At 45.5% G+C, this 20,711-nt stretch overlaps 1 protein-coding gene and 1 pseudogene across 1 annotated transcript; one reads left to right on the top strand and one right to left on the bottom strand.

Annotated features, from left to right (window-relative positions):
* The first annotated feature begins 10,753 nt into the window (after positions 1-10,753).
* On the top strand, positions 10,754-13,912 carry LOC120837092 (annotated as a pseudogene).
* A 2,625-nt stretch (positions 13,913-16,537) lies between these two features.
* Positions 16,538-17,539, bottom strand: LOC115325048. The gene is made up of 2 exons (XM_029985752.2): positions 17,012-17,539; positions 16,538-16,858 (listed from the first exon to the last, which is right to left on the bottom strand). The coding sequence occupies exons 1-2, from the start codon at positions 17,537-17,539 to the stop codon at positions 16,538-16,540; spliced, it is 849 nt and encodes a 282-aa protein (XP_029841612.2).
* Between the last annotated feature and the right edge of the window lie 3,172 nt (positions 17,540-20,711).

The raw sequence follows: 20,711 nt of genomic DNA, 5'->3' as shown, positions 1-20,711 counted from the left end.
GGCAGACGGGCTAGAACAGCCTATCACGTTAGGTGAAGTCGAAAAGGCAATAGACGATTTGAAGGGGGGGAAATCGCTTGGGCCTGATGGTTTCGGAGCGGAGTTTTATAAAGTGTTTAAAGATCGTGTAGGCTCCTTCTTTTGCACTGTGTTTTTTCCGAGGCGTTCCGACTTAATGTTTTACCCCCGTCTTTTTTGTCTACTCATACTGTTTTAATCCCCAAGAGCGAGGATCGAGTTAAGCTACGCTCGGTTGGAGCGTGCGCCCGATTACTCTGTCGAATGTGGACTACAAGATTTTGATGAAGGTGCTGGCGGAACGACTACAAGGCGTGATCAACCTTATAGTCGGTCCTCACCAGAACTGTGGTATTAAGGGGAGGACAATTGTTACAAACGTGCATGTAGCGCGAAGCATTTTGGAGTGTTGCGACGATTTCCAACAAAAGGTTGCGCTGCTACAGATAGACCTCGAGAAAGTCTTTGACCGCGTCGAAATTCTTTTTTCCATCTTAGAATATGTTAATTTAGGTTCGGTGCTGTGCGATGGGGTACGCATGGCTTACCTTAACTGCGCCACCCGTCTGGTTGTGAATAAGAGTGTGAGTGAACGTATCCCAGTTTATTCTTCTGTGCTGCAGGGATGCCCGCTTTCGCCGCTGCTGTTTTGTATTTTTCTAGAACCGTATTGTTTGAGTGTGTTACGTAGTGGGCATATACGCGGCTTTAATTTACAAGCAACCGAGGTTCGTTTTTTGGCATATGCCGATGATGTGGCTATTTTTTGTACTGACCAAGAGAGTGTAAAGAAAGCCGTAGAACTAACAGAGAAGTTCTGCGAGAGCACGTACGGTGCTGTAAATTGGCAAAACTGTGTCAGGGGTTTTGGCATGGAGATTGGCCCGCCAAGCCCACTGTTTTTGAACGTGTCACGTGGTCTGACACGCCAGTGCGGTATCTTGGAGTTCCACTGGAACAATACCGCGCCAGCGAGGAGTATTGGAATGAAGAAGCTCAAGCGCTGGCGCGCAAGGGCAGATAAGGGGGGGGAGAGGCTTTTCAATGTTTGCGCGTGCCTCAGTGTGCAACGCCTTTTTAGCTGCGAAGGTCTGGTACGTGCTGCAGGTACTGCACTGCTCGCGGGTCAACATCCAGCGCATACACCGTGTTTTTGCTGTGTTTATTTGGAGCTCGACTTGGGAGAGAACAAGCCGAACTAATCTCTTTCGGCGTGTCAAGGATGGTGGGCTGGGTCTGTCGCATCTTTTTGTCAGACAACTCGTTAATAAGTTTTGTTTTCTAAGGGACCTGAAGAACCCTCTACTGCGTTCAGTCATTCAGGTGCGGCTATGCAGAGCATTGCCCGAATTTATTGTCTCGACTGATATGGCATTCCAGTTATGGCATACGCGGTTTTCTGAAGGAAGTTGTGTCTGCTTATCGGTTCTTGGCAACGCGGTTTTCGCTCGAGTATTTGTCCAGTGCGTCGCGAAAGCGTTTGACCAAAGACTTGATCGTTTCCCTTTTACCCACTCCACTGTACCGTTCCCTGTACAGTGCAGAAAGCGGTCAAGATGTTTTGAAGCGTGTCAAGCAAATGAGGGTACCCGCCTTCACGAAATCTTTTTTTCTTTATATTACACAGTGAAACCGTGCCGGTCAAAGTTTTCTTAGAGGAAAAAGGTATTCCCGTCGCATGGCCTGTAACCTGTTTACTTTGCAAAATGCCAGAGACAATAGAACATGTTTTTCTTAACTGCTGGGACGCAGTGTTCCTTTGGGACGTCCTTCAAATGACCCTTAAAAAGGACCTACCGTTAACACCTCACGGAATTCGTTATTTGCCTGTTGATGTACGAGGCAACATTGTACCATTTGACATGATCATGCTGGTCGGTCTCAACAGCTTGTGGCGCTGCCGCACGGCTGTAAGACACGCGGACGTCGACGTGCGTCCCGCACACAAGTATTTTGTTGAAATGATGTGTTTTTTGAAAGAAATGTTTAAGGTTCAGCAGCCACCCCCAGATTTTTTGTGACTTCTTGAGGAGCTGGCGACCATCACTGGTCTGTGAAGGTGTTTGATGAGTTTGATATATGTATGTGCACAATAGCCTTTGAGGTTTTTGTTTTAACCTTTTTATTGTATGTGATATGTGTTTGTCACCTAAGCCAAAAAAAGGCAATAAACAAAAAAAAAAAAAAACCTTGGTTAGCTCAGTTCGTAGAGCGCTCCACTTGTAATGGAGAGGTCCCGGGTTCGATACCCGTACAAGGCGGATTTTTTCAGTCGCTCGCCGGTCACCTAGCTGTGTTTGGGGATTTATGTTTGTCTTTGACCCTCTTGTTCCCATTCTCCAGGGATTATTTTCGTCATTCTTGTCCAGCTCTTGCACCTTTGCGTTTAATTGCATTATAATCATTTTTTTTAGTTCGCTATATTTGTTCACATAGTGCTCAACTAAGCAATTTCCTAGAACCTTGCTCTGTCTCTGCCGATTGCCGACGTCACACCGATGACATCGTTCTTTTAAGTCACTTAAAGCCTTCCCATGTTCCCTTATATTTCTGCGGTTGTAAAAAACTTGCATATACTTTTTTAATGCTTCTACTCTACAAAATAACTGCGCCATCTGTAAGCAAATGTTCAGGAATTACTAATTAAAGCCAGAAGTTGCGGATTGCACACTTACCAAGGAAAATTCTTGGTTTACATTAATTTTATTCATTAATGGTTTCATCAGCTTAAGGCATACTATGCACTGCTTGGCAATTAAACAACCGGTTGGCACTGCTTGGCAATGCCAACCAACAATAAATACAGTGACGGTGGAACCACATGTTGGTTTTCCCTCTCTGCTGCTAAGAACGCTGTACGGTGCGAACATCTGTCTTATCTTTTTATGTTAAATAAAAGCTTGCCTAAAGATTGCTAAAAAGATACCCAAGCATAGGCTACAGTGGCGTAGCTAGGATTTTATTTCGTGCGGGGGGGGGGGGGGGGGAGGGGGGGGGGTTCAACGGCACTTCCCTTCCCCAAATGACGCAGGGTGAGCTTGGTAGTACGGACGCTCAGGCAACGATTAGGGAGGCGCTGTTCATATAAGACGGGTACGCCTGCATTGTCATTTTTCAAAACGGAGTAGGCTTCATTTAGAGGAATACGGGCGTGGTAGTGGCTCGCTGTTCTACTGTCATCGTTGTTGTGGCGCAACAAATTTAGAAGCTTCCTCACAGCACACAACTCCCTACGATTTTTGAGGTATAGCGCTGCATTACCAACGCGTAAAGGCCAAACAAAACACAAGAACAGCTATACTATAACAAAAAATATAAAGCAGAAAAAAAAATCTCGACGTTGAAAAATTAGATCAACCGACTGAAAACACTAGGGGCCCATATTTAAGGAAAAAGTAATTCTGAACAAGCATAAAACCAAAATCTATTATCAAATAAGGGTTTAACAAATTCGTGTTACGGAACCAGATGCCGAAGGAAAGCGAGGCTAATATTGCTAGGCCGCTTTATCTTGCAGCGTTGTCCAAAGGCAGCACCAGCATATCCTCGGGGTGATGAGAGTCATCAGTCTGAACTTGTCGTTCCGTCACTCGAAGAAATTACATGACACAATCCGCACAAACACGCAAACCACACGCCGAACGTGCAAAGGAACTTGACTACCCTTGCAACTATGCGTTAGTAACAATATGAAGGCTTGTCTCTTTGGAGTTTCTGATGTTCCGTACAACGATGAGATTAATCTAATAAGTAATTGGATCGGACGCCACCTCGACAGGCAAAGCAGAAAACAAGACTGACTTCATCGCAGCCGTGAGCGACCATCGAGACGGGAGTCTCGATGGAGGGAAATTTTGCGAAGTGAGGGAAACTTCACCCAAAATAGGGATATTTTAGGCGTCCAATGCCAAAGGGGGAAACCTGAAACGCCCGTGACGTCTGCGCTACAGGCGGTCGCCCTGTGTCCGGAGGCCCTGTTTCTCTGCCCTCTCTTCTCTGCCCTCTCTTCAGACCCGAGAGTAATGCCCTAATAAAATAACTATGACCAAGCTGTTATACATATACTGTCGTGTTCCCCGGAACCCCCCCCCCCCTTCCCCCCCGGCCCCATATTATTTTTAATGTGCGCAGTGACTAACTACATTTAACTACTTATCCCCCTGCAGGTACACTGGGTCCATCCTTAGGCATGGCTAGAAATTTTGTGCATTTTTCTGCAGTCGGAAAGGGCCGGTAAATAACTGCTTCCAGGCTGCGCTTTTGAGAAAAGAAGAAATAAATTAATTTATTAGTTTTTAGAGCGCAGCTTTTAGGCGCCCATTTCCGGCTTGAGCGCCGTCGGCGTCGGCGTCGGCGTCGGCGTAACCGTGGGGTCACGTAACCCCCCCCCCCCCCGCGAGGTCACGTGACCCCTCCCCCTGACGTCACATAACCCCCCTGAGGTCACTTGAACCCACCCCCAGGTCACGTGACCTCAGGGGGTGAGGAGGACGGAGGAGGGGTATACCCTCCCCTCAGTACCCTTCCATCCTCCTCCTCAAGAGCTGCGCTCAAATTCGGCATTAGAGGAAGTTCTAAACGGCTTTCACTTTTTTTTAGGCACTCAAAATACAACATAAGCAAGTTTGGTATGTTCTTCACACCTCACACTAGTAAATTAAGTCGCCAACTTAATTGTCTTACGACTTCATTCACGAATGAAATTCATAGAAGCAGTTTCTGCCAACTTCTATGCAAAGGTAAACGTTGCACTGAGCGCATCGGTGGCGTGCCTTCTTGCTGCAGCCAGCGTTTCGGCACCTTCCTCCACTTTGAAGGTCGTTCTTCCCTGGGAAATGAAGTGCGTCTTGATTGCAAAAATGTTTCGATGGTAGAGCATTTCGCCTTTTTCTTGGCGCGTTGTTTATGCCGTCTTCGTCGTCTTGAGTAGACATCTTCCTTGCCCCGGTGTTCGTGTAACTTTCGTCGTCTTGAGAATGAGGGCTCCTCTTCTCCCATAGCAATGCCTCAGCCTCGGAAATCTTAAAATCAAGGTAGTCAAGAATGTTTTTTTTTTTAGGGGCGAAGCTCCTTAAGGGGTATTCACACGAGGGAGAAATCCCGGGGATTTCTCCCCGGCACGCGCATCCCACGACGAAAACGACAGGCTTTGCGATGTGCAAAAGCCTCGCGTTTTCATCTCGTGATGCGCGCGTGCCGGGGAGAAATCCCCGGGATTTCTCCCTCGTGTGAATACCCCTTTAGGGTCTGGCCTTGCCCGTCCGGCGTCCGTGCTCACATCGATCTTGCTGGTGGTCGTGGTCGTGATCGTGCTCGTGAGCTCCCGTGCTCATGTGCTCACGAGCACGTGAGCACGTGATTAAGTGCTCGTGTAAGAAAAAAAAATGATGTAAGAAGAAAAAATGATGCAAAAAAAACTGTTTGCGCAGTCGACAGGGTAAAAAACTGCGGGGAGACTCCAATCGATTTCTAGTCCATCGCCTTAACCACTGGGCCACGACTGCGGGACGAGTAGGGGGCTCTGAGATGTGGTAGTAACTCAAGAGCTGGGGTTTCTGTCATGGATAAAACGTTGCATGTAGCCGCTCAACGTCTATACAGGAGAGGGCGCTGCCGCTCAAATGCGTATATAATCTCGTTAAACTTTGCATGCATTGGCTCAACGTTTATAGACGAGAGGGCGCTGCGGTCAAATGCTCAAATACGTATATAACCACGTTCCATGCCACACATTCTCTTTCTGACATGGATGAAAACGAACGAAAGGCTCGGCAAGCTGCGACTCAGCGCCTACGCAGACAAGCACCACCACAGCTTCGCCCCGATCAACATCATTCACCACGTGGAGATGCGGTCATTTATTCCCTCTGTTTTTTTGTCTACTCTGTACTGAAGCCAGCTGTTGATGCAAGCAAGATAAGACGTGTGAAGCATTGTGCCTGCAGTGTCCACCTGTTTGTACGGCCACGGCCGGACTGGAAGCGCGCGCTCTCTTTCTCTGCTTACGGCCTTTGCAATTGGGGCAATCGCCACCTTCCGCCGCAATCAACTACTTCCATAAATCCCTGCGTGCAACACGGCGCGCGTTGCACACTGGGAACTAGTTGGCCAGGGAGGAGAGTGGCATGGTTTCGGTTTCGATTGACACGTCGACAAGAGATGATACACAGAGCTTGGACTATAAACGGCCGTTATCTCATGTTTTCTGGTCCCGAGAGCGTCATTTGTGGTCTCTAAACTAACCTAAACGGCCAGACCTCGAAGCTTTAGCAAAAGCCCGAGACGTATATAGCTTGTCTTAAAGGGGTACTCCGCCGATTTCTTCATGTCCCCGATTTGCTTGAAATTTCGCTAAACTCGCCAAACAACATCGCCAAAATAGTATCCCAAATATTAGGTCAAAATAATTTTTTTTCACAAAGTTATTGAATTTACAATTTTGGTCCTCACCGTGTTTTTTGAACTGAAAGTCTCTACTGGCAACAATGAAAAAGTGACGTCATTGGAAGTGCAGGGGTTCACTCTTTGGACTGTAGAATTTGTTCTCAACTGATTCGAAGCAGGTTCATTGTGTCAAATGAGTGCTTTGGAAGCTCGCTCCAGTCCCCGCGCTCCAGCACGGAAGAAATGATTGGCATATTCTATTTTTTAGACTGCTCGCCCGACTGGCAAGCTTGCCTTCCACTGACGTCACGGCACTGAAAAGGGTGGGTATATTTGAATGTTGGTTTTTGCATCATTTTCATTTGCCAATTTCGCAATAACTATTATTAATTTCGCGATACTAAATAGTATAAAGGGTAAAGGGTAAAGGCCACGGAGTACAGGGTAAAGGCCACGGAGTCCGAAAATATAGTTAGTTAAGGTAGCTCAAAAAATCGCCGGAGTACCCCTTAACATGCTTGTTGTATTTTTGTACTTGAGCCTTTCTGTTAGCGTTTCGAGGTATGTGGACGAGCCAGTGCTGGGAATCTCGACGCTACGAAGCTCGGGGATCTTGCATGTGTACGAACCGACAAGCTGTAGCAATTGCAATAAGTATGCATGCATCGAGCTCGCGCCTTTACATTACTGTTGTTGATCAGGAAGTATGTTTGTTTCGTGCGTCCATAGACAAAATATAACTTTTTGCAATTGCTGTTTCTTTTTAATACGCCTGAGTACGCGAGGTAAAACTCAAATTCGCCATTGAAAAGCTGCGTTTGAACACACTTCTCATCTCTTATCTGTACTGCCCCGCAGCACTGCACAAAGTCAAGTCACCCACCTGCTTCCATTCCACTAATATTCAAAATCGCTTATGCGCATAAAGTTATCCTGTAATCATGTAGGCACATTCGCACATACACACCGCTTTAAGAAAGGAAAAGTCGAGCCCTTGTGCGAAGAATGTCGCACCGTTCGCCGGAAGTGTGCCGGACGGGCATGAAACCCTATGCGGTGCGCCAAACGAATGAAATTATTCAAAGCGCATTTGACGGTTGCTAATGGCCAAAATATTTGTTATGTGTTCGCTTTCCTCCTGACTGAGTATGCCGAGATAATTTCAGACACACCGTTCAGGCACAGATCTCGGGCGTAATTAAAAGCTCGTCCAAAAAGGCTTAGCGAGGAGTAGGGGATGCTTGTTAGGACCTCCGTCGTAGCTAGACGATATCAGCGTTTGCGAAAACTTAATCTTCTATCAGCATAAAATCTGAGTGTGAGATATGTGATGACACGAGAAAGGCACATCATAGTAACTTTTGTGCAGTAGTGAGGTCGAATTTATTGCGTTTCCTTAAAAGTTCATGCGCCAATGCTGGGCTTAACTTTAAAACTCCTGTGAGGATGCGGCTTGCTTTTCGCCCAGTGAAGTAACAAGAAGCGGATGGTTGGCAAACAAAATACGTGTAGGGCTCAGGGTGACCGAATTTCAGTTCTAGCTCACTGGTACTAGACGGGATTACTGACATTGAGCTCAAAGATGCACTCGTGGGGTGAGGTGACTAAGCCACGTCTTACTACGTTTGCATACACAGGCACAATATCCGGCGTTTCGGGAACCAGGGAAAGTGCCCCGGTCTTCGTTTTATATCGCTCGAGAATGAGTGTATTGTCCATTCGTGAAAAGTGAGATAATCGAAAACGCAAGCAGTGCGTTCGGCCGCGGCGTGATAGCATGAGATGAAGCTGCGCAATCGAAACCGAAACTGAGTGGCCAACTAGTCCCCAGAGTGCACTGAGTCGTATTTCGCCGCTCTGGGGCGCGTCAGTTTTGGAAGAAGTCTATTCGCATGGGGCGCTGTCACCTCACCCCTGGGCAGAGCTGGGCAGTATCGAAGATACATGTATCTTCGATACTATCTTTCGATACAGTTGAGTATCTTGTATCTGGTATCGCTTGCCAGAAAAACATGTATCGAAGTATCGGTATCGAAGATACTTTTTGAAAGTATCGTGTATTGTAAAAATACCCGATACTTGCAAAAGTGCGCTTCTAAATGGAAGCTGCGTTTTCTTTCACTCTTGTTCAGGGGAAGCTAGAGCATAGAAGGCCTCCGAAAAGACAACATCAAGTAAACAAATCTTGTGTCCGCGGCTAAAACAACAAACAAAGAAACACGATCGAAAGAAAGTCGAGCGGTTTCGCAATCTCTGCACGGGCATTGTCCTTTTTTTGTGCGTGTAACACTCCGTGCGACGCGACTGGCGCGCCGCCGCGCGGCCGGTACCGAAGTTATATAGGCAGTGAGAACCCCAGAGAAAACGAAACCGAAACCAAGCCGCGTACGTTGGTACGCATTGAAGTCGGAGTGGTGCGGTTGCGCTGGGTGCAGCAGCATGAAGTGCTTGCTGCCTGTACTGCGTCATTAAGTGCTTCAATAGCTATGCGTCGCATCTCGTGGAGACAAAGTTTCACAGTTTTTCACCTCGCCGATGTTTTGTTGAAAATGGACAACGATGGAGCCGTGCCGTACGACGCTAGAAATTTGGTCTCCCGATCATGTCTGCCACTGTGTCGGCACGGCTGACATATTCTAGCTACACTGCCGCTTTGCGCTCTGCGTTTGTTTTCGTATCAGTAACGCCTACATCTGTTAGCGCCGATGGGACGAACTGAAACGCCATCCCACACTCGCGGGTATGCAGTGCCAATTTCGTTGGAGGAATGCCCTCCAAAGAAGTTTCGTCCCCATCATCCGTGTCGATGATATTTCCGAACAAGCATGGCACGCAATCTGTACTTCATGAAGAAAGATTCGAACGGTAAAAAAAGTGACAAATATAAATCTAAAGAAAACAACAATGAAACTCGGAACCACTGGAGAATCGACGTTAGAGTATGGAAGTTTATGTGGTGTGCTTTCTTTGTTGATCAGCCTCCTTTTGGATGTGGAAACGCTGACGCCCCGAGTTCTGTAGACAACAATTTTTTTTTCTCGGCTTTATAGCCACCTATTGCAAAGTGGTTCGAACTGGAATTATCGTCCACTGGTCCCTTCCTACCTGTAAAGTGTGAGTGGTATTATCTGACAGCCTTTGACGGTCAAAGACAGTTCCCATTTAGTTACGCCGCCCAAACTAAATTTCCACCTGGTTTCGCTATGCCAACTCTTTTTGTTATAATCAGTGTTGTGCCAAGTGACGGTCATGTAAAAGTACCTGTGCGCCGAAAATCAGCACCTCGCGCAACAGGTTATTACATAACAGCAGGCCGCAAAAGCCCTTGGCGGGCGAACCGTGTTTTGGCCGACAACTTTGTTTTCTCGGCTTTGGAACCACCTTTCGTAAAGTTGTTTCAATTGTAAGTACAGTCCACTAGTCCCTTCCTACCTCTAAAGTCTCCACCTCCCCCAACCAGTGATATTCTCTTGACAGCCTTTTTATGGTCAAAACCGGTTCCCATTGAGTTACGCCGCCCAAACCAAATTTTCACCTGGTTTCCCTATGCCACCTTTTTTTTTTTTTTGTATAATAAGTGCTGTGTCATGTTACTTTCAAGACCAAGCACCTGTGTGCCCAAATCTGCGCTTTACACAGCCCGCTATAACACAACATTTTGGGTCGAATATTGGATATCCCGTACAGCTTTATTTCTTTATTCATTAGAAACCTAACTTTCACACCTGTTGTCTTAAAGAAACTTAGCACTTAGCACTCTTCGTGCACAAACTTGGTGAACATCTCACTCGCCTCCAAATATCATCGTTCCAGCAGTCCTAGGTTTACAGCGACGAGCGAAATAAATTTCCCACCCAGAGCAATCAAGGTGAAGGCCGTCTTGTTTTTCGGAAAATTGCTCCAACTCCTTTTTTTGGCCGCAACTAGAGAAATTACCCCTAATAACGACTGAAACTCAATTTATAAGAAGGGGAGAACAGCTAGAAGCCCTTTTTAGGTCTACCCCAGTACTCATGCAACGTCACCCTCAACTTATCGGCTCAAAAAGCAAAAGTTTCGTCCGTGCGCGCTTCCGCCGCCACAGCTTGGCATGCGAAAAGGCGCCGCAGGCTGCTGAACGCGCCTCACAGTCGAACGCCAGCTCCTCCGCTAGCGGCGCTGCGCGCGTTTTTCAAAGCAGAGCCAGACAGGAGGGCGCCGTCTGCAAAACGCTAGGCGGCCAGGCTGAGCTCTGTCCCTGGTTTTCTTTTCCGCGGAACTTCACTTGATATTTCCGACGGTATGGTGCGCACTTCGCAGTCCCAGTCTTGGAGTTGAAAGTTATTTGTTCTGCCGCGTCGACGGGCTAGCAATGGCAGACAACGACAATACTCCTCGCTGTGCCATCTTGGACGGGAAGTATTTTAGCGTGATTTCATCTAGAGACGACAGAGTAAAGGCTGCCTGTTCGTTTTGTAAAGCGACCATCTGTGGCGCCTACTCGTCAACCTCGAATTTCAAGCTTCACTTAAAGGTAGGTGCAGAATCAACATAAATTAGATTTTTTGTTTGCTTGTAACATGCCAAGAAATGCATTGAGTCGAACAGAGTGCATCTATATGTATCTAATTTTTCAGTGCTGTCTTATGTATCAAAACGGTGCATTTGCATAGCTTACGGAAGTACGCTTTGTGTGATATTACTTGTGTGGCGGCTATATAATTAATCGATACTTATTTTGTTTCAGCGCGTGCATCCACAAGAGCTAAGAAGGTTCGATGAGTACAAAGAAGGGTGGAGAAAACAAGCAGTCAAGAGAAAGGCCGACGCCCCTGCTGACAAAATGCGCCAAACGAAACTGTTTTGCTCTCCCGGGAGTCAACTGACTCAGCCTAAAGTAGACAGTCTGATCGTCAAGTTCGTTGTGGATGGGTTGCATTCATTATCGACAGTCGAAGAGCCAGGCTTCATACAGCTTGTAACAGGTGAGCTTTCAATTCTATGCGAAATCAGACTGCATTATAATTGTACATTGTCTCTTTTTCCATTTTAGGCTTGTGCCCAGGGACTAGTGTGATATCGCGACGCTCCCTAGGTCGGCGAATTGATGAGGAATGGGAAAAGTTTCTGGATGACGCGCGAGAGAAGTTGTCTGGTCAAAGCTATGTTGCAACCACAGCTGACATCTGGTCCACTCACCATCGTAGCTTCATGGGTGTCACGGTTCATTGGGTAAGCGCTTTGTGTTTTGAATAAAACAAAATGTGTCCCTTTCCTTCACTACCGTGGCAAAGGCAGTGGTAACACAGAATGTGTACGCATTATTTTGGGGAGCTTCCATCAGCTTGCTGGAAACAGCGTCTCCGGAAGAAAGCCCTGCCAAAAGTAGCGCTCGAGCGGGAGTGGAACGCGTAGGTCACGTAGATTTTATGCTTCGCCCACGTATAAGGTGAATCGAAGCATATGGTTTCCTCATAGAGCGGTAGTACAGTGGTTAAGACATCGGATTCACAGTATGAGGGTCAGAGATTCGTAAAAAAAGTCCCTAGTAGTTCAGTGTTTAAGACATCGGATTCATAATCTGAGGGACGCATGGTTCGTATCGGAGCGCTGCCGGTGTCTTTTATATTTCAATTTTCGTGTTCCACACCTTCGTTACCTAGAAGGCGTCGCCGGAAGTGCCTGAGGCCATTCCTATAACATATTCTGTATTAAAAAGTAGAAGTTGTGGAAAATCATGATTAAGTAACTAATGAATGATAATATTTGTATATTTATTTAGATCGATGCTGACACCCTTTCTCGGAGGTCGCTCGCACTGGCCTGCAGGAGGTTTCCTGGAAGCCACACGTACGACAGGATAGCAGAAATGCTGGAAGACATTAGGCAGTCCTTCGACATCTCGCGGGAGAAGGTCGTAGCCACGGTCACAGACAACGCCAGCAACTTCGCCAAAGCCTTCAGGGAGTTCGGCTTTTGTTCTGAGATTACTGACCAGGGTAAGGGTAATGCTGTACTTATTATCAAACATTTTTTCAGATTTTTTAAAAACTGATTTACGTCTGTCTCAATAACCTAAACCCAAGTGGGTAACGTGCGATTACAAATGCAAGAAGTGTGAAAAATATCCGTCATGTTATGCACCGATTCTAATTTTCCTCTTGTCTGGTGCAGCTGACTTGGTTAATTTTTGTGATACATATAATTGTTCTTTTGATACGCAATACAAATAATTGAAGATGAAGCCACTGGAGCTAATGCAAACGAGAGTGTTTTTGATTATTGCACAACTGTTTTTCTTTTAGTTTCTATGAATATGTGTTATTCACCGTAAAATGTTTCCAAACATGTAATCTTGAGTGCTGTTTTAAGTATTTCGGCTAAATGTGTTCCTTTTTTAACTGGCAGATGATGTCGCCGCCGGCTTGTCCTTTGAAATTATGGTCGAACCCGACAACCTGGACGATGCTGAAATCAACTTGCCTCGTCATCTTCGATGCGCATGTCACAGGCTGAGTCTTGTGGCAACTTCAGATGCGAAGGCAGCCTTGTCGACACCGTCCTTTGAACGTGCTAACACATCGGTCATGTGAAAGTGTTCAGCTCCATGGAACTGCGTTCGAAGACCCAAGTCGCGTGAAGTTATTGTGGACATCCTAGGGCATTCTCTGAAGACGCCATGCGTAACACGCTGGAATTCATTGTATGACAGCATGAAAGACCTCCTTCGCTCGGAGGATAAACTGCGAGATGTCTGCGATGGACTAAATCTGCAAAAATTCCAAGAAAGAGACTTAGCATTTATTGCCGAGTACTGTGAGATCCTGCAGCCCATCGCCTCCGCTCTGACGGGACTCCAAGCGCAGTCCGATTGCTTCTTCGGGGAGCTGCTGCCAACGCTTTTTACCGTTAAATCAAAGCTTCAGGAGAAGGCTGGTATGGACTTCGTCTACTGCAGACCACTTTTGGATGCGGTTACATCTGGGTTCATTCGCAGATTTGACGAGCTTCTGCGAATGAAACCAAGTGCAAATGATGCGACTGTTGCTGCCGTTCTTCACCCTTACTTTAAGTTGCGGTGGTTGTCACGAGAACCTCAAGATGTCCGCGAGCATGGCCAGCAACTCACAGAAAAAGTTGTAATTGACTTTGTAAATGCAACCAAGCATACCACGCGTCCTTTGGCGTGCGCGCCATCAACCTCTGCAGCCTCTGACGTATCGGCTGATGCATAGTTTTCTTTTGAAGCCCACTGCGGCACGAGCCCCAGTTGTCAGGAAGATCAAGTCAAACTTGAGTTCCTGAGAGCTACCTGCAAGAACCTCGAGTTGAATTCGATATGCTCCGCTCATACCCTTCTCTGAGAAGCGCCTTCATTAGATACAACACCCCAACGTGCTCCTCGGCTCCTGTAGAACGGCTGTTCTCCTTCGCGTCGCTAACCTTACGCCCGCATCGCGGCGGACTTTCAGACCGGCGTTTTGAGCAAATGCTTCTGCTTAAGGCTGCGGTCCCACGGGTGCCATTGTGACCGAAGGGTTTTTCAACCGCCAGGGCGGCAAAAACGGCAGCAAGCTCTTGCGCGACAATATTACAATAAAGCGACCAGAACGAAAAGACGCAAAACATGGTGCTAAATTGCTGCCTATACTTGTACATCTATCTAAAAGTGTCTGTCACTTCTTGAGGGTTCAGAACGCAAGTAAACTCAAGGGACTAATATGAAAACGAGACAGACACCGACTGCCATGTCTGTCTCATATTTCTGTGTGTCCCTTCTTCTTACTTGCGTTCTAAATCCTCCTCATGAATGTTTCACCAAGACGCTCTCCTGATTCTTTCAATGCCTGTATTTGTTTTTCGAGCTTCAGCCCCCGACAGCGACAGTAGGGAGTTTCAGTATATCGTTTTCATTGGATCGACACCACTCCATGCGCGCGCTTCAGAGCATGCTTCGATGTGGCAGCGCGAGCTCCCAATACAAATATCTTTCCCTGAAAACACGATCTACTATAACTCGTTAACACCACATAGTCCGTGTTTCTGAAAAAAACTTCCGGAGACTAAAACTCAATTATAGATGGAACGTTTTGGTTTGGTAGATTCTGTGGATTTGAAATAGCGTGTATTTTTATACCTCGCTGCTCTCTTGGCTGCAATATTTTTACGGAGGTTTGTACGTTTGTGTAAACGTTCGAAAAAAAGACGCAATATAACAAACACATGAATTCAACTAATACCTTTGTTAATTAATCTAAAGCAATAAGATACACCCATTTTAAAGTACTTCGGATGAGGTTTTAGCGATATATCGAGGTATCTAAAATACAGTATTCAGTATCTGTATCGGAGATTAGTTTTGCATCTGTATCTTGTATCGGTATCTCAAATACAATTTTCGAGGGTATCGAGTATCGGTATCGAAGATACAATTTCGAAGTATCTTGGCCACCCCTGCCCCTGGGCTAGGGAGGCTGTAGTGAGGGTGGGCGCAACTCAAAACCTGGAGAGCGTTCGCAATTTAATGGCGGCGCCTGAGGGAGAGGATTCGAGAAAGGATATGCGCCAGTGTTGCCTGCACGAGAGCAGGCGCCCGCTCTGTTGCAACTCTGTTGCTCCATGCGCCTTTCCTCCTCTCGCCTCCCATTTCAAGCAACGAGCGCCTTGGCGCGGCCTCTCTCGCTTCCTTCTCGCTCCGAGAATTGCAAACGTCGAGCGGAGAAAGCAAAGTTGCCAGACAAGCAGCAACGTCCAAAATGGCGGAATTTACCATTTTTCGCGTCAAAAAAATACTTAAGCTATCGCAACAAAACTGGTGGCTATGGAAAAGTAATCATTTATACCTTGTGTAAATTATTCAAGCACCTTAATGGTCTTTTATGACCCGAGTTAGGAAAGAAAACGACCCTTTGCCCCATAGACTCCCAGCAAAATTTAGCAATTAAATGGCGTCCATGTCCCGTGATCGCCGATCTAGCGGTTGCACCCACCCTCACTTGAGCCTCCCTACCCTGGGCTACCCTTCGCCATTTACACAGAGCGCGCCTGACAGTGTATCTCAGCGCTGTCGCAACTTGCGGCCGAGATTTTTAAAACCTTTGACACCTGATCCTTACGTTTAGACCCTCAGCCACCATCTAATACGCTTTTGATGAACCCAAAATTGTGAATATTTGGCGCACATCTCCGAGAGATTCGGGAGTAAAAAGTAGTAAGTAGAGACAGCGAATGCAATTGCGGAAAAACTATACTCGCCTTTACCTCCAGGACTTCTGTTGCAACTCAGGAACAGGAGGAGACGAACCCCTTCTACGTGGAGGAACTTTAAATGATAAATAATTCGTACACTCTCGTGAAATGTAAGCAGGCCCAATTTATCTATTGCCGTGGTCTGAATCATCATTTCATAGGCCGCACATGAAGTCGGTCAGCTGCTCTAGACGAGGGTGTAGTAGTCTGTACAATTTTCGCACAGTGCATATAACAGCCTAAAGTGCTTCCTCGAGGGCTTGTGCACATATCCAGCTGATTTTTGTTTCTGTCCGTGATAGTCTTTGCATGGTTAATCAGACGCATTCTGAGGAACTTGTTGCAAATTAAACCAGCCAAGCGCTTTGAGTGCCTCTTGTCAATGCCCTCTAAGCCACTTTGGATTGGCGCATCTTCAAGATAGGGTGCAATGAGAAGTTGCAGAACTTCGTGCATATTTGTACGCTGTAAAGTGACTTAAATCGGAGCGAAGTTCAATAAACCGTTGCCAAAACAACAACCTACGAAGCTCGAACACCAGCGTGAAGCAGCTCGAAGGGACTCTCCGGGTGGAGTGAAGTGGGGTAAGGTGGTTGCGCCTCTGGCGGCAAGCAAGTGAACTACATGCGGAGAAAAAATGCCATTGAATCCCCGGCAATTGCAAAGGCCTTAAGAAGCAAAAGAGAGCGCGCGCTTCCAGCCCGGCCATGGTACGGCTTCTTTGAGCATACAGGGCAAGCATTCGGTCAGTTTAGTGCACATCATCCCTATTTTCATTGTACTTCTTCCTGACGGATGGGTGCGGGACATCCAGAAACGTTTTCTCTTTTTTGCACCACCTTTTTCACTCATCTTCAGACTCCACTTCAAAGGCAGGCGACAGCATCATAATTGTCTTTTTGTCAACTCATTTCGTGCATGCCGGCGTGCTGTCTTGTCGCAGCAGCTCCTGCGAAGTGCCCCGTGATTTCTTCAACAGATCCCTGTCATTTGTGAAATGGGCCTCTTTTGGCATTCTGTTCTTTATCAGAGTGCTGGTGCCGAAAATGTCCTTCTTCGTGAGCTCGTCCAACAAACGGACCGAAGAAAACCAACGGTAAATGTAAAGCGTGGAAGACGCAGGCACTCTCTTAAACAGCTTCTCGACCGAGTAGCCTGATACGCCAAGGTCAACGTTTGAAAACGTATCTTTGCCTTTGTAAATTACAAAGTCATAAATCAGCCCGTCCTTTCCTGCGAGAACAAAGTTTTTTTCAGGCCCACGGGGTTCGGTTTGTTAGGAATGTATTGCTTCATACGGCAGCGCCGTGAAAATGAGATCATTTGCTCATCCACACAAAAGCAGTTGGGCCCTTTTTAAGCCCAAGCAGCTCTTTCGCACCATCTCGACGAAAGTCACTATCCTCCAAAGTCTCTCTCTTTTCTTATCGTCATCACTTACGTCATCGTCAAGTTGGCAGCACAGGTGAAATTTCAGTAAGAAAAACCGATCTCGTGACATAATGTCAGCAACTGAACTAACAGTCAAGCTCTTCCAAGAAAATCGTATTCTTGGATAGTCAATCACCCGACTTAACATTGAACAACCCAATAACTGCTTAACTTCATGGTCAGTGACTTTAGCTATGGTTCCACGCTCCCTCAGAATTCTCTTGTTTGTTTTCTCAGCTTTTTCGAGCATATTGTCATCTGCATATACGCTGCTTGTAGTAGTCAACATGCGAGAACTCCGATCTATTTTCCGAAAATACACACCTAGTTTCGAAAGCAGGCACGTCGTTTGCTGGTGCAGAATCTGCTGCCTTCCACGAAACGCGCCTTTGCCAAATGACTGTGCCGCTGGGATCGTTGTCGTCCCTGTCACTACATGAACCAGCATACTGCTCATTGTCGGTTTCGTACGCATCATTCACGTTGTTCACATCGTCTTCATTCTCCGAGTCCGAAATATCGGAGGTTTCCCGTTCCCAAATTGATTGTAGAACGTTGTCGACCTGCTTGGTGGATAACCTGAAGTTACAAGGCAAAGTTTATTTTAGACTTCGGTCCGCACCCGTTTGATTTCGAGAAAAACTTTACTCAAGTAAGGACACCGACTTCAAAATATTCAAACACATGGACCCAATTTTCCTGTGCAAGGACACTACAGGTTCTTATATCGCAAAAATAATTTGGCTGAATATTATGTTGTAGTGCATATGCTATCGGATAAAATGATGGATTGCAACAGCTGCAGCTGAAATTAACTTTGTTGCAGAAAACAATTTAATTGAGTTAGATTCATCTTGGGCTCACATCTTCGGTTGAGAAATCTGAAGTAGTACCAATATGCAGGTTTCTTCAGTTACATGATGGTTCTGCCAAAACCGGCCTGTCGTACATGCAGCATTAAAAGCTGACGTTGCCTATAAATGTTTCGAATGCGGTGTTTGCTGCCTTGTAGCGCTTCGCTTTAACTCCATGTCGAACGGATATGTTAGCTCGACAAGGGCAAATGTATTTTGCATCACGAGGATGGAATGTCATTTCATCCTCGTGCCTTGGTTTTCATCTTGGTTTTCATCCGAGATTGATGGAAATAAAGATGTTAATATTATTATTATTATTATTATTATTTAATATAACTTTATAGCACCCGGTAGGGGCTTTGCGTAAGGGGGCAAAAACAACCATACAGATACAAGTCAACAAGAGTTAGGAATCTTTTCCTCCTTCCGCTCTCTTTTACATATTGTAAAGAGTGGCAACTGCGGAACGGAAATCCAATGGACTCTTTTACTGTTACGATGTCGTCAGGGAGGGAAGTCCAGTCTGATATAGATAACTGTAAAGGAAAATATTTGAAAATGTTAGTTCTAAGAGTGGCGAGCTCAAGTTTCTGTGAGTCGTCTGTGCATGCCGAGACGTGGTTGGCAGCTGGGCAATATTTTTCTTTCTTTGAGGGTGAATGATAGTACAGGGTGATGAAGGGCGGTTAGTTGTGTTATTTTACGTCGGTCTGCAAGAAGGGGTATATTAGGTTGTTTTAGTGTTGTTATATTGCACGGGTATGATTGAGGAGAACGAAGCGGGTGGCTCAGTTTTGAATGGCTTCTAACTTGTCAGTAAGATATGACTGATGTGGGGATGCGTATTCCAACTTGGGACGAAGAAGAGATGTGTATGCAATCAGTTTTGTTTCCCGTGCTGTCAAGTGTAAGTGACGTCTTAGAAAGCCTAAAGTTTGATTAGCCTTTGCCATGACGTGGTTAATATGTGGTTCCAACGAAAGGCTGGGCGTGAAATGAAGTCCGAGATATTTATATGTGTGAAGATTTTCAATGGGGACACTTAAAGGGGTGCAGTGAAATTGTGTTGAGGTGCGTTTAATATTGAAGTTAAGATATTTTGTTTTGGAAACGTTAATTTGCAACTGCCACTCTTCACACCACGTCTCAAGACACACCAGATCACTCTGCAAAAGCGTACAGTCATCCAGGCCCTCTATTTTCCGGTATAAAACACAGTCGTCGGCGTATAATGGTATCGTGGACTGAATACGAGTAGGCAGGTCGTTAACATATATCAGAAAAAGTCGTGGACCAAGCACGGTTCCCTGAGGCACGCCCGAATTTTACGCGTTGGGGTGACGAACCTTAACTTTCATAATGAAGACATTATAAAAGTAATGTATTCATTACTTCGGCTAGAAAGAAAGGCTGCAATCCATTTCGTTGCAAACGGGTCTATTCTTAACGAGCGAAGTTTTAACATAAGACGGTGATGAGTACTTTGTCAAAAGCTTTTTATAAATCAATAAAAATGGCGTGCGTTTCTAAGCGGGAATGCCGATTTTCATGAATATCAATGCTGAATTCGAAAAGTTGCGTTTCGCTGGAGTGGAATCGCCGGAAACCGTGCTGGTTTACAAAAATAAAGTTGATGCATAAATTCTCCATAACGTTTAAAAATACTATATGCTCCATGAGCTTACTAGGGACACCTGTTAACGATATTGGCTTGTAGTTACCAAATTCATTCTTTGAACCTATTTTGTGTATTGGAATTACCTGCGCGCGCATCCAATCATTGGGAATTTCGCCCGTGTCTAAGGATTGTTGAAAGATCAGAGAAAGGAGGGTTGGGCACTCATGCTTGCATAGTTTGAGAAGTTTCATTGCAATTTTATCTGGGCCGGGAGCGGAGTTTGAGTGCTGTTCGTCAATAAGTATCAAAACACCAGTTGCAGAAATGGTTAGTTGAGGCATTTCCTGACACATACTATAATCAGGGTAGTAATCCGGAAGGGGAAACATGTTTCCCCTTCCGAGAAGACTTCACTAAAATATCGACTGAACCGCTCACACGCCTCGAGAGGACTCAACTTGTTTCCAACGTCATCGGAAAATGAAAAATACTCCCTTCCTTGTTTCGGATTAACCACAGTCCAAAACTTTTTGGGATTGGTTCTCATAATGTTACCAAGGTCTTCATTAAATACTTCCTTTTTGCGTTTTTTTTTTATTTCGAGCTTGGTTATTAGATTACATTGATCGTATTTCTCCCATGTTTCTTGGGATCTAGATAGCTTGGCAGGTCTATATAGAGACGATGTTTTTTTATTGAGGAGTTTTTTCAGTCGTGCCGAAAACCACGGGTTTTCAACGTTTCAATGTTTACTTTATGAATAAAAAGATCTGCCATTTGAAGTAACTGGAATTTAAGTAGATTCCAATTTTCATTAGTAGACCTATAGAAGCAAAGTCATCTAAATATGAAGTAGAAAATGTGACTAAATTTGCGCAAATCGCATCAACATTTGCTTTGGAATAATTTAAAATTGTTTTAGTCAACGGTTTATATTTGTATGTTGAAATGGTCATTTCAACATGTACAGACGCATGATCACTCAACCACCATTACACATTCGGGTTTAGAAGTGAAAAAAAAAATAAAAGCCGTTAACCCTTTGCTACCTGAGCCTACTTAACACCTGCCCAGAGTAGTAAAACTTTCAATAAATGATTGGAATGGCTCTATTTGAAAAAGTCAAGAAGCAAAAAAAAATATATATATATATATTCATTTAACAGAACAGTTTT

Source organism: Ixodes scapularis, unplaced genomic scaffold, assembly GCF_016920785.2.
Source record: "Ixodes scapularis isolate PalLabHiFi unplaced genomic scaffold, ASM1692078v2 PGA_scaffold1__304_contigs__length_218370807, whole genome shotgun sequence".
In the NCBI taxonomy this organism is placed as follows: Eukaryota; Metazoa; Arthropoda; class Arachnida; order Ixodida; family Ixodidae; genus Ixodes; species Ixodes scapularis.
Note: the sequence above shows the minus strand (reverse complement) of the source record. Positions and strands in the feature narration are given on the sequence as shown.

Bases quoted from the DNA above. Each gene is read 5' to 3' on its own strand.
- LOC115325048 (XM_029985752.2), bottom strand. From the start codon at position 17,539: ATGATGCGTACGAAACCGACAATGAGCAGTATGCTGGTTCATGTAGTG. The intron at 16,859-17,011 runs GTGCGAAAGAGC...CTCGCAGGAAAG, and splicing joins TAGTGACTTTCGTCGAGATG to GACGGGCTGATTTATGACTT.